General features: G+C 40.8%; 1 protein-coding gene across 13 annotated transcripts in view; it reads right to left on the bottom strand.

Annotated features, from left to right (window-relative positions):
• FHOD3 (formin homology 2 domain containing 3) overlaps window positions 1-14,722 on the bottom strand; it is a 413,703-nt gene that overhangs the window by 189,412 nt on the left and 209,569 nt on the right. For all 13 annotated transcript variants that reach the window (XR_012774388.1, XM_075494120.1, XM_075494122.1 and 10 more), the window contains exon 5: window positions 14,480-14,585. Coding sequence is in view for 12 of the 13 variants with exons in the window: in XM_075494120.1 (XP_075350235.1) it covers window positions 14,480-14,585 (106 nt within the window). In the remaining variant the exon portion in view is untranslated. The remainder of the gene's footprint in view (window positions 1-14,479; window positions 14,586-14,722) is intronic.

Raw genomic sequence — 14,722 nt, 5'->3', positions numbered from 1 at the left:
ACCAGCCTGAGTCCCAAGCATGCCAGGACAGTTATATGTAGGTAGTCATAGAAGATTGCAGTTCTCCGAGTTTACAGGTTGTTCAAATGTCCCAACTTGTTCTTTTAGAATCAGGATGGCTAAAAGTTATGTATTACACAGAGGTTTTTGTTTGTATAGTACATATCCTATGGGTATAAAACATTACAAAGCTAGCTCCCAATCTTAGGTTCTTTCATGTATTCCATTTCATACTTGTCTATAGAGGAAAGGTATATTCACAGTACCTAACTTCGGACACCAAATATAGGATTCCAGTCTTCCTGAGATGCCCCTAAATTCAGAGAGAAAGTCTTGCTCTTTTACTAGATGATTCAGGGAACCATTACACCCACTAAACAAATAATGGTGCCTTGGCTGTTTTAAAAAAGCACCAACTATGCCTATCACCTACAGCAATAAGCGTGTCACATCACCAGGATTCCAAAGCCTGAAAATGTGAAGTCTAGATGTTTACCCTCTACAACTCTTGAGTTCACAAGCAGGTTGACAGGGGCTTTTCTGTCTTCTTCCTCATCTCATTCCCCTCCATACAAACACCAAATGCAATGAAAGACACTGAAAGACATATACTTTTCATAAAGCTGACTATAAACCAGCTTATTCAACCTCTTCAAAGAGAAAGAGACTAGCCTCACTGTCTTCCAACCACTCATTGAATAAACCAAATTGAGGGAAATGACCATGGATCTTCAGACTGAGACTCTCTATCACCAATTACTTTCTTGTCATGACTGAGATAGCATACAGGTCTGAAGCAGTTTCTGCTGAGTTCCCTCTATTGTTCTTGAGGACCTAGTTCAGATTAAAATGAACTAAATTACAACAAATACTCAAGCTCCTTCTACATTAAACTGTAAGTGCAGACACACACTCATGACCTCATACAGAAAATGGAGAGAAACAAAAGATATGAAGCAAATATGAAGCAGATATGAAGCAAACTGCTAATCAAGGAGCAAAACCAGTTTAATCACAAAGGCGTGTTGTGTTCTCTCTTGCTCAAGGAGTCCAGCTGACTACTTGAGACAAAGTAACTGGAATTAGGGGAGACAAATCCTGCCCTGTAATCCAGCCAAAAGGGATTATTGCAGATGATATTTACTACATATTTAACTGTCCTTATATACTCCAAAGGACTGATATAAAGGCAAGATTCCAACAGACATTTCTGATAAACATTTACTTCTCAATCAGGTCTCACTCTGCTAATTCATGATGAAGATGTTACACAAGAACTCAACATTAGAACACTTATCTAAATTCAAAAGATTTTTAGGTCAGTTCTTTGTATGTAAAAACCAAACAATTACACTCTGAATCTAACTGGTTTAGTAGTCATGCCATCAACTCGCATTACTACAGCTAAAGACCACAATAAAGCAACACAAGTAATTTTGTACTTCTAGCCAATAAAGCACTAGTTTCCTACGTATTTTCTGTATTTAAAGTGAGCCATCAGCCTCATGAAACTAAAATTGAAGGCTCATTACATATGGAACAGGTATTGTTGCTTGTTACTAAAATTGCCTGATAATTCCCATGAAAACACTCCTGGGTTTAGCTGTCCATAATTTCTTCAAGTTTCAAGTTTGGACTGAAACTTTCTCTCTGTGATGTTTGAAACACAACACTTTTTTCATGTAAAATTTCTAGCACTTATTATATTCAGGGTGGGTTTGGGAAGACAGGAGGAGGAAGATAACATCTCACTGGAATTAAAAATACTGTTGACAACATTTTTGGAAATTGGAATATTTTTGGATTTTGAGCTCTTTGGAAAACCCAGGAAAATTATAATGTCATGTCAGTGAAGAAGCTCATACAGACCACATTAAAATGTGTCCAAACTTTGTGTAGTTATAAGGTTTTGACGTAACTATTGTTTGACACTTACAATAGTCTCTACTGAACATATGCAATCAGCTAAAACCTCTGAATACTCTATCCTTGGAGCTCAAAGGAGCTGCTGCTATCCCCAGCTGCTGCCCACCAAGGAAGGACATGGCACTCAAAGTAAGAGCAAGCAGCTTGTCAGGGTTTTTTGGCTTCGTTTTAAAGGAACTGACTTGCTACTCAGATGGTGGAGAGGAGAATTCTGATCTGAATACTGAAGGAAACAAAACTTAAACCCAGAGACGTTCAAAGAAATGAAAGAGTTAATGGAGGAACTCTGACAGAAAGCCTGATCAGCCTCTGACAGTTATGAAAAGAGATGAAGTGACTGGGATAAATGAGGGAAATAATGGGAAAAACTAAAAGCTATTTGGCTAGAGGGAACACAAGGATTAGGACTGATGTGAGCAATGTTCAGGAAAGAAATGGACAAGAGATAAGAGACCAAAGCTGTGACTAAATACTTGATAGTGGTACTGCACCACTCTACCTTATTTGTTTGTCTCAGGCCAAACTCAGGGTTTTGCTGGCACGGGGGTTTGTGTCCCACCACAGAGAACCGAGTGGGTAAATCAACAGAAAAATTCAACAGTGGATAATTCAACAACAACAAAATCCAAACCAACAGCAAAATATCCACCTTTTCATCCTCATTTTTCAGATGACCACATTCCTCTGTCAAGTTCATTACACCATCACACAAACACAGCTGTGGTGCCAGAACCCAGGGCAGAGGTGGGAAGAGGTGATGGGAAGAAAAGATGTCTAAGTCAGGTTAAACAGGTGAAGAAATTCATGTAAATGAATTGATGAATACTGATGAATGGATTGATGATGTAAATGACCCAATGAACTGATGAAGGTTAAAGGAAGTTGATGTGGAAAGGGGAAAATGTATAGACAGATCAGAGAAAGCAAGCTAGGACAGGCTGGGTAAAAGTCTAAACGGGAAAAGAAGCCCTAAGAGTAAAGATTAAAAAGGCATAAGCAGGAAATACCATACCAAGTTTGAAAAACCAGCACAAGGACAAGCCCACTTGTCCCAAAAGGACAAGCCCACAGGCCCAAAACCAGCACTTAAGCTTACTGAATCTTCCTGAATTCAGAATATGCCTGTTCTCAAGTGCCTCATTTCCATAACTGCCATACAAAGATAATGCTGCCCTTTCAGCTCTTGGATAACATATAGAGTCAAACCACAGAAAAATCCATGAGGAGAACAAACATTTTGTAACAGACTTCGCATAGCACGAAATAAATCCTAAAGCCTTGGGAAGCACTGATGATAAGATGAGCTATTTAAAAGGGGTTCGTTAAGTGCACAGGTGTGATGGTGCTCGCTAACTGAAGCAGAGCAGCTGTGGAAAAAGCCGTACCACTGTGCGATCAAAGACTGGATCAGCTTCCACACAAAGGGGGCACGCATGCCTGCAAAGTAAGATCATACAGGTATTTCTTAATTTTGAAGAGTCTTATTAATCAAACTTAACAATATTCTTAACGTATTTGTCCATAATGATCTTAGGGAACATAAGAAACCTTTATCAAAACACATATAAAGAATATTCTTAGCAACCAATATATCTAGTTAATAAATACTACAATCAATGTTTCTATCATAGATTTTAACATAAATACTAAAAGCGAGCTTATGGTGGCCGACTACTGACTTTTGAGAAGTTGGAAACCATGTCTCAAAGTTGCTGCCTTAAAAAACAAAACTTTGGCCCACCATAGTGCCCGGGTGAGAAAACTGTCTGCTCACCAAGACCGCGCTCTACCAAGGTTCGGAGCATCCAGGGTGAAAGTCTGCAGACAAGGACCCTTGTTACTCCAGATACTTGAAGCTCATCAGGAGTAAGTGCTGTGCAACCCCACTGTACCCAAAGCCAAGTTGGGGTGTAACTTTAGAAGTGACAGAGCTCTTTTTGAAGCAGGGATTTGGAGTACAAAATTAGGAAGTCAGGACATGGTGGGGGGGTGGCAGGGACAGAGATAGGAGAGACAGGGATGGAGGAAGTCGAGAACCTTGTCTAGGCAGGTGATAATGTATAGTAGGAGGGAGGTTAAGTAGGAGGAAACAGGTTATTGCCCAGTATTGGCAGAAGTCTTTAAGAACCCACCTGTCATTTAAATAAACCTGGTTAAAACACACTATAGATATACTAAATCCTGGGTAGCACTTCAGTGATTAAAGTCAATACACTGTAACAGCAGAACCATCTGACGGCACTCCTCCCAGCGAACAGCAGTATTTCTAAAGTTTCTCCATTTCAGGGAACTGTGAAATGTCACAAGAAAAAATAGTGAACTCCAAAAGAAAGTCTGCCTATCCCAGCCTTTCATTAAAGGCAAACCTTAGGATCTGCCTTTAAACAGTAATCTTTCCTGTGGGATGTTAACACTCCTTGGCTTCCCGGCAGCAGGGAGACCTTTCTTTTTGGAGACCCTCTCAGTAGCTCACATACCATTTTCCTTCCTTTATTGTGTCCTTTCAGGCCTGATACAATGTGGAGCCACTCAGGTGCAAACCTTAAACTCCTCCTCTCTATATTCTCTTTCATCCAGAGATTTTTAGATTACTGAGCAAGTTCAGCATCAATACATTGCCCCACTCCTGTAACTTACTCATTGCTTTTTGGAAACACCAATCTGTGGGACTGAAACATTCCAGCCTTGGTCTTAAGTCCACAGCCCTGTAGTCCTCCCTGCTCCCGTACACCCTCAATACTCCTTTCCTTTTTTCTTTAATCACTTTCATCATCGGGGGGGGGGAAGTACTTTTAAGGTTAGAAGAGGGAAGAAGATTTATTTTCTTTCTGTCTACAAATTCAAAGAGGCAAAGGAAAAAATGACTTATTTTGCATGGCACCTACATCAGTAAACTCTCTTCAGTATAATCTCTGAGAAGAAACTTTGAAGTGCTAAATTATTGAAAATGCCATCCTAAACTACCAAGATACTGTATTTTTAGCAGCTCCCGTATCACTAGGGGCAGGAGGCGGGCCCAGTCTCCTCTCCTGGCTTGAGAGCACCGGCTTTAGCTTCAGGAATTTAAATGGAAAAAATTGGAAATGCCTCACACGCTGAAAACAGGAAAAATTCCTTCTTGCCTGGAAATATGGTGAGAAAGAAACCATGTTACAATTAATAAATTCATAGTTTAAGGTGATCTTCAATCCCCACTTTTTGTAAAACTCAGGAGGACCAGGATAAACCTGTGCTTCCTCTGGCTTTAGCAGGCAGGGACCTGAAACCACAACTCTTCTCCCTCTGGCTTCCATAGGGAAGACACAATAACCTGTCTGCCTTGCCACGGCACCTCGGCTTTGCTGCCTCTCCAGGTCTGCTCAACCCCTGCCCGCGCATCCACTGACAACCTTCATGTACACGTGGGAGTGGGAGGACACCAGCCCACGTTCCCTCTTCATGCCAATGTGGCTCCAGCGGCTGGAGTGGCTCCAGCGGACTCCGGCCACTGGCCACAGTGGCTCCAGCCCTGCGTATGGGAGGTGGCAGAGGGGGGAGAGGAGGAGGGTGGTAAGTAGCACTGGCAGATGGTAAACTGGTCCTTATACTTCATTACAAAGCGGAAAAAAGTATTTCCATCTTTTCTCATTCAACCTGAGTAAACACACAGTTACGAGCTACTTCTGCCTTCCCAAGGGGCGCGCGCTACTCCTTCTGTGCTCCTCAGGGCTATGCAGAACAGGCAAGCAGAAACCCTCCGCAGCAGCAAACAGAAATGTTAATATTCCCATATGCTCACTAAGATTATCCCTCACTGTCACCAGCCTATGAATATTGTACATTTTTTCTTAGACACATATGTATGAACACAGCATTTATGATAGGTTAATAACTAATACTGTGCTAATACATGCAAGTCCTATAGCTTAGCTTTTAAATTCTTGAATTGTCTGTTTTTTTAACATTTTGATGCAGTAGCAATCAGAGGCTTAAAGCAGGTCACTGCCCCATGGTAATGAAAATAAGTATTTTAAGAGTTTACAGTCCACTCCTCCCATTTTCTGACTGCACCTATGAGAACATGATCGATAGAAACGTATATGCATGCACATTTGCAAAAAATCCAGACAGGGCTAAGTTGTGACTTAAAATAAATCAAACATATCTGGATATGGAAATTAACTCTGAGGACATTTGAAGAATCCCATTTTTGACACGTCCTTAAGTCACACAATAATCACCTTCATGGAATAATAGCACTTTCTAATTATCCTACACATTTGACCCTACCACTCCAACCCCCCCTTTAAAGTCCTTAATTTTCCCTGCTTCTGTACCAGGATAGAGTACTCTGTGTGGCAGCCTAGCAATCACCATCACAAATAGCTGTGGAAGTATCTAATCTTGAAATGGGAATAATCAAACACTATTTCCCAACTGTATTTTACTGTGTTTTATGTGCATATATTCAATACAAGCAATTCATAGTGAAATCGCCAGCAGCCGCATACTTTGTGCAAGCGTTCATGTCTGTGCCGGCTTATGAACGTCTTCATTTTATGCACATTTTCTCCTTCTCTAATGAATCAGGTTTTGGATACTTTCAGGCTAGAAGATTACTACAAAAAGGCAGAAATACTCTGTGTAATATGCTCCTACCAGTTGGAATCAGTACATTGTTTTCAAGGCTCGTTCATGAAGTTAGAGTCGTTAAATCATATAACATCCACAATGGCTTTAAAGGCCCCTGGGACTACTTCCCAAGTACTTATTTCTTTGCTTAGTAGTTAAGGATGTGCATTTTTCATGGTTCAGTTCCTCGTTTTACACAGGGTCTGCATAGCCTGAGGTGTCACATTTCATGGGAATTTCACAAAGCGTAAAAAAAATTACACAAAACCTGAAGATCCATTTTCATGGAGATGGAAAGCAACCCAAAGCCTCCTAGCCTGTCAGCTTTAAAAACAAGGGAAATCCATAATTTTATGGTGGTGTTATTGCTGAATTCCATGTAGACCATGAGAACCCTATATCCTGCTCATGAGCAGTCCCAACATGAAAGGCCATTTCATATAACGCACAGAGCAAGGAACAGCTCCGTTTATTTGTAGATGTGTAAATTACTATAGGGTGGTTAAACTTTTGAACTCAAATTTGCTTCAGTGCCAATTCCCATCCCAGACTGGGAGGACGTGTACTGTATGCTGTGTGTTAGGACCATCTGGCTCTGCTTCCAGATGGATCACAGATCAGAATCACATCCAGGGAGAAGGGAGGGAGGAGGAGGAGAAGGGAGGAAGGAGAGGGCAGGGCTTCCTCCACAGACGAAGGGAACACTTAAGGTTGTGTTCAGTAGGAAACTCAGTGTAATGCATGCACAGATCGAGTCTAATAAATATCATTTTAAAGCATGCAGATGAGAAATGAAGAAAGGAAACGCTAAAAGCATAGAGAAGAAAGCAAAGAGGATGTTTTGCCTCTTTTTAAACAGCACGGTTTCCAAGGTCAAGCTCTCCCAACTACCCTTGTACAAGTAAACAATTGCATTCAGTCTTAAAGAGATATTTGCAGAAGTGAAAGAGGATTCAGCTACCAAGCCAAGGAGGTTTAGTGTTTATATTACTAATCATGGAGATAGTATAATGTGCCCTCTTTTCTGGTACAATGAAGAGCATTGTAATCTCATTATTTCTAATCTAAAGAGTTCATGAACAAGGATGCCAAATCCATTCGTATTTTTTCATTCCATGGCTTCTTCAGACACAAAAAGAGACACATCTTGAGGTTTCTGCACACACGTAGCAGGAAGAGGAACTGAGCCACCAGGTATAGGTCTGATTTTTCTGGGACCGTTACTTTTCAGACGAACTACAACAAACGGCACCTGCAAAGCTAGCTGATGGAAAGCTGGCAGCGTAGCCAATTTCACAAAGGGAGATGGCATAGCTGCATCACAGTGATGCTGTACCTAAGCTCAGCCGTGCTGCTCATCAACAGGTCTTATTAGCACAGGTACACTAATTTGCTAACACAGTTTGGTTTGTGTAACACTGCTAACACAGTTTGGTTTGTGTAACACTGCTAACACAGTTTGGTTTGGTGGGTTTTGTTTTGGGTTTTTGTCATGGTGGTGGTGGGGAGCCTAGGTTGTATCTCTGTGTGGAACTGCCCCATGCTATGTGGGCATAACAGCTTCCAGGTGGAGTTGCCATCTGTTGGTACGGTTTCATGGGACTGCAGTCTGATGTCCAGGACAAGTGTCCAACTCTGATACGGTTTCTGGTGGACTCAGCAGAAAGACCAAATAACTGAATTTAAAGGGAGACTGAGCCTTCAAGTCCCCCTCAGAAGCAACACTCCCAAGTAATCAATCTTTAGGCACTTGATTTCTCTTTCAAGCACAGGCTCTTACTACAGCTACTTCGAGATCAGCTGAGAAGTTTACATAATTTTAAAGGACTGCACATAAGAAGCCAACTTGAATACGTAGAGATACATGCAAGAACTTCACAGTCACATACGGATACCTGCACACTAAAGGTTAAGAGAAGAAAGTCAGGAAAGTTTTCCTACTTGGCTTCAAGAACAGAAAGAAATGCAAAGGAAAGGCTAATTGCGCGCTGCCTGTTCCTATTTACTTGGGGCTGGGATACTTTTCTACAGCTGGAAAACTTTAAACAGTTCTCCAGTTCACACTGAAACAGGAATAACGCAAAGGTATGCACAATACACAGTATTAGCTCCATTTTCACTACTAAACTTACATTACTACCATCTGTTTTACTGCTGTGGTACCAACCCAGCAAGACACCTCTATTTAGGGTAGGCATAGCCTCTCACAGACCTTATTTCTAGTCTTTTGATGATACAAACCCTGCTGATGATACAATGCCTGGCATACATCTACCACAGAAGAACATGCTTCCCCATGCTAAACACTTTGTAATACCTAACCTTTAACACAAAAGGCCAAAGCCACATAATCTATCAGGGTGAGGAAGGAAAATTCAAGAGCACTGGAAGGATTTGCATCCTTGGAATAACGAGGGGTCTTTTTGATAAAAACAGCCAGCCGATTCCTGGAAATGGATCATGCCCCCATTACAGAGAGCACACTTAGAAACCCCAAGCATTCCTAGTAGCAGTTGGCTCGATGCAGAAATGCCACCGGCTCGCTGATAACTTCACGTCTGGCTTTCAGAACGAGAGGGTTATCAGCAGCAGCTTCCACCGCCCGCTTGCAAAACCTCACCCTCACCTTCGACTTCCTCTAGCTCCTTGACATCTTCGGGCACACGGTGTCCCGGTGACAGACAGTAACCAGATGGTCTTTCACCATCCAGCACTGAATCATTTCAGGAATTTAATCTGATTTCCCAGAATATGCAGCACAGCCCTTCGTTCTAAAATAGGCATGCAGGTGGGATCGCGTGCCTCTGGCTTTATAAATAGGCCTAACCATCGGTGGCTTTTGTATATGTCTGTGATTGAGCTATTTGCCTGTTGCTTTACAAAACCTGACCCCTGCCTGGGCGTTCATCAGTGATTCTAACCAACTCCAGTGGCTCCTGTGCACGTTCGACCACCCTGTCAAACAGCTCGGCGTCTCCTAATTCCAACAGCGAAATGGCTTTCTGCTTTACAATCAGTAGCTCTCACACCAATTTCTTTTCACTTTTTGTTGTTGTCAGCTATGTACAACATAGCTGTATGTTGTACATACAACATACGAGTACGGAGTATGTTGGATCCCTCACCCAGGACCATCTACTGCACTTGCTCCAACGTCCGTAGAGACCAACAGGACTTTATCACTTTATCAGAAGGGCAGTAGGCCCGTGATAGGAAAAACCAAAACTGCAACCTAGTTTTTCTGTCCAGATTATTGAATGAATTATAGATTATCAAAGTTTTGGGTATACCTTATCTTTCATTTTAGATTATAATAATGGTTTTGGTTTTTTGGGGGAGCGGGTAAATTAAAGCAGAAATATTTCCTCAAATCATAACTCTTAGCCTCCTTCCAAGCACTTGTTTTCCTATATTTCTTCTTCTTAAAAAAAACAAAAAACAAAAAAAAAAAAACCCAAACAAAAAAACCCCACCACAAAGCAAAAAACTAAGAACACCAAACAAAATGAAAACCATCTCTCATCTAGACTTTAAATCCAGATTCTTATTCCCCATATAAGCACACAGTTCTCACTAAATCAGAGACCTACATCCAAAGGCAGAATTTGATTCAAACCTGGTCTAGTATAAGAATAGACTGACGGTCTCATTTTTTCCTCAGCCTTAGTTCTTTGACATTTTGCGCTGTAGCAAGGTGAAAGCCTCGTCCTGCTTGGGCTGGACACCTAGCTTGTGCTTTCACAGCACAAGAATGAATTCTAGCTTCCATTTAATTATGGACACCACTAAATACTGATTTGAATCCACAAGCAGGCAATCAGGGATCCAAGTACACAAATACGCTCTGCAAAAAAGGCTGGACGACCTTTTGAGAACCTCATTGGATGTGAGGGACAGAGGGGATGGGATCCCACCAGGTAGAACTTCTTACATCATGGTGTCAGCAAACTGACTCCTGAACCCACATACCTCACTTATTCAGTGTATTTTTAAAACAATTAAGTCTTGGTCTACACAGGTTGCTATTCTTTCTCACCGTTGCAATAGCATGAGCTAAATTAACAGAAAACATGAAGACTGCCATAATTCTACCGATTATTTAATTAGTCTGTGCTCAGCCATGGCATTGCATGTGTTGCTTTCTCATTCTGTGCAAGGAACAGAAGATTTCAAAATTATATCCAAAGTACCTTCAAAATTACAATAAAACTTATATTAATCCTCATCAGTTTTGGACATTTTCATCTATCTTTCACCCATTTCCATTTATTTTTTAATATTTAAGCAACACCCACCATACTGCAATCTTGTAACTGGGACAGAAACTTTTAACTTCAGTGCTATGAGTGAAGTTCATCTTTCTTATGGATAATTGTCACCAAAAGGAAAAAAAGGAAGGGAAGGGGAAAAAGAGGGAAGCAAGCCTGTTTCTGTGGGGAAAAAAAAAAATCCCTCAAAACACAGAGTTTCTTTACATCTCTGTAATAATTAAAAGCAATGTCGAAGAGTAAATTTAGGATGAAGAACTAATAAGTACAGAGGAAAAAGAGCTGTTTTCTAACTAGTCTTTCAACAGAGTAACTCTCAAGAGATGCCCTGGCTACTGTTGGTTTAGGGCCTATACGCTATACTGTGACAGAAGGGAACACTTTGGGAAAGGTACTGTCAAACAACCCTAGCTCAGGGGACCCAAGCAGAAATAGTCACTCCTTAGCACTCAACAATAAACTGTCTGGATTTCTCAGTATTGTATGTAAAAGCCACACTTACCTTCTCTTCACTTACCCTTTAAAGTAACTAAAACTTTTGTGACTCATATTTAGTCATTTTTTTGGCAGCTCGGTCTGGCTTGAACCAAGTCAAAACCACTAAGCAGAAATTCACAACCAGGAAACATTAGAGTGAAACAACGCAGACCTTTAGAAAAAGGAAAGCAATGTCCTCAAGAAATAACTTGTACCTGGGAACGCAGTGAACCACCTACAACCCTTACGTATAAATATAGTTCCAACCTATTTTCCCTCCTAGGTCCAAAGCTATTTCTTGAAGAGTGCAGGCAAACAAGTTCAGAGGAAACACTTGGAAACTGCTCAGTCAAGACAGGCAGCCCCGCACGGGCGAGCCTTGGAGGCAGAAATGCTGTGCCTAAGGCTGCCATTTACTGTCTGTCACAAGCCCTGCAAGCCGGGTTAGGATCACAAGAGGAAAACAGCTCTGGTGAATTACAGCAAAGGTGCTGGGGAAATGCAGCCCGAATACAGAACTAAGGAGAAATCACATCCCTTTATGATTCAAGTTAAATGCAGTGTAAATAAGGAGGATATATTTCACTCCAAAAGGATCTGCAGGACAAGGACACCACAGCAATAAGGCACAAAAATTCCAGACAAAGACAACTTCTTTTTTTTTTTTTTTTAAGTCTCCGTAACTTAATACTGAGTTTAAAGCTTATGGGACCACCTCAGTGCTAACTATGATATATCTTCAGTGAAATTTATTAACCTATTCACTAGTACTCCAAGTTTCGTAAAATGCAGCACTGCAATAATACACATAACTGTCACAAAAAAATTCAACCAATTGCTATGGTCATCCAAAAATAATATACCAGAAAAACACTCTTATATGACGTATTTAATGTTTCTTTTCAGCACCCTCCTCAATGTATTTGGATAAGATTGTCTGGCTACCAAACCTATCTTTATCTCATTGCACATGCAGACCTATTCAGAAAGTACATGCTGGCTCCTGGAACTGCAAACCAGCTGACATAATCTTGGAGTTGTAACAAGCTTTGAACTTCCTGAAAGACAATCAAGACATTAATTTCTGAAATAAAACCCACATCACACAGAAAAATCATATTATTGTAATAGATGCTAGGACACACTACCCAGAGAGAAACTTCAGCTTCTCGGACCAGCAAAATAGAGGGAAAAAAAGACCTGATTTCAGAAGACACCAATCCCTAAAAGCATCTTCTTAAAATAAAGGTTTTAGTTCTATGGCTTACTTCCATATGGTTAGTTTTTGTTGTTGGTGGTGGTGGTTTGTTTGTTTTATATTTATTTTGAACAAACTGTGACCACTTGTTAACAACAATGTAACAAGATGAGTTTGCAGTTTCCTTATTATGATGCGGTGGACACGGGCACTAAGGCTCTCTTTTATCATTCATTGAATTCAGTGGAACATCTCTAACTTCAGACCATGCATGGACACCAAGCTCTTAAACATCGCACAACTAGAGAAGCCACAACAAGAAGGAGACCACTGTGATCTCCCTGAATTCTGGATGCTTTAGGGTATATCCTAGTAACAAGAAAAAGCCATCAATGTGGAAGGAAGTTTTAATTCTTCTCAATCCATACCTGGCTGACGTCAAATGAGATCTCAGTAAGATGAAGGCATGTGCAATAGTGTGGTGAGATCACTCAGATGTGACTGACTTCTCTGGTATCAGCAGATCATTCTGTCAACTGTGAGGCTCAGTGCCCTGGACCTTATTTGACATTGGAGCAGAAGAGCTGCAGGGCTATCCAGTGTTTGGATTATGAAGCCACTTGGATATTCAGGTAGAGTAAACACCTATCAGGCTTCCTTATTTTGAATTTTCAGTATTTGACTGCAAAACCCAGCTGAAGGGCAAAGACGTCATCCAGCCATGCTAGATGAATGCTGAGCTGATAAAGGAGTGAAACCCTAGACTGAAGGCCAGACTGCCCTATACAGCACCTTTATTTTGCTTGCTTCTAGTCTGCATTTTCTGACAGCATCTATGGCCAGTTTCCTCCCAGAAACCAATTCTTTCAGCTGTAAAGAATTTCTCTTTTCTTTCACATGTTTCTGTGTCCTTGCCTAGTTTCATTGCAGTTAATAGTCTTTTACTTTTGAGTTTATACAAGCTACTATTCAAATACATTTATATCTATGTCAGTACAACTAGTGACATAGAACATAATTTGTGGTACTGGTTTGGTTTCTTATACACTCCCAAAAGCTGGTATTTGTACAGTCTAATCTTCAAGTTCTTCACATGAAGCCACACTTACTATTTGCATCCTTGCTTTCAATAACTTAGCATTTCTGGTTCTTACAAAATCCTTCTTATTTTTGTATTTGTTTTACTCCTCAATTTGCAGTTTGAGTTTTGGCAGCTAAATACATCAAAGTGACATTTTTAGACAGCTATATACGTCAGTCTAAGAAAATTCAAATGAGCAATCCACCACAACTATGCATTCATTAGCACTCTATTTACTGTGAGATCATCCAGCAGCAAAGATCCCTTGGTGTGACTGTTCTCCCCTCACCCATAACTCCTCAAAATACTGAAGGAAGTCTCCCAATTTGTAGCCTGGGTTTCCTGGTTAGATGAAAATCGCACGCATTCATTTGGGCCACAATTCAGTAAATCAGCTTTCTAATCCCATAACACACCTTTTCTGCACCACTCTCCAAACCCTAACTTTGCCAGTTATCTTTTAAGTGCAAAGAACAGAATGTAAGCCTCTGATTACCTGTTTAACTCCAAAATATGAGACAGCTAAAAATTGTTTCCAGTCAACTGACGTTAAGGTACGACCGTCTCACCGTTTATGCCAGAGCTACTAATCCCACTCCAGGAAGTTATTTTGCTCTGTGCCCTTTGACATTTACAATTATCCGGTGAAAGCTTTAGAACGCCTTTTCTTTCTTACAATTACGGATTTTCAGTATAATGTACAAGAAAAGCTGACAATGGAGAGACTATCAATATTGGAATTTTCCAATTCATCCTGCTTAGTGGTGAGTATTAACCCCCCCTTAATTTTCCTGCATAACGTGCAAGAACCGGGACCAAACTGAGAAACGTGTTCCAAGACACTTAACGCGGCAAGTTGCAGCAGACCTGTGAGAGCTTCAGAGCAATGAAAACAACTTTTGGACACATTTCCTTTACCTCTCAGGATGTAGTTCTGATAATTCTGGTCAGCCTCTGCTCCCACTTTGATTAAGCAAGTCAGACCTTCAGCGACAACAAATTCATGAACCAAGTCCTTGTCATCCTGCCACAGGAGAAAGGAAAAGCTGCGTTAGAATTTTGAAAGACAAAGAAACAGAACATATCATAATGTAAAACCAAATGCATGCCTGCAACATTTGACTTTATGCTTCAGATGATTTAAGCAAGTTGACATGAAAG

Source organism: Mycteria americana, chromosome 2, assembly GCF_035582795.1.
Source record: "Mycteria americana isolate JAX WOST 10 ecotype Jacksonville Zoo and Gardens chromosome 2, USCA_MyAme_1.0, whole genome shotgun sequence".
Lineage (NCBI taxonomy): Eukaryota > Metazoa > Chordata > Aves > Ciconiiformes > Ciconiidae > Mycteria > Mycteria americana.
This window is presented reverse-complemented; position numbering and strand designations above follow the sequence as displayed.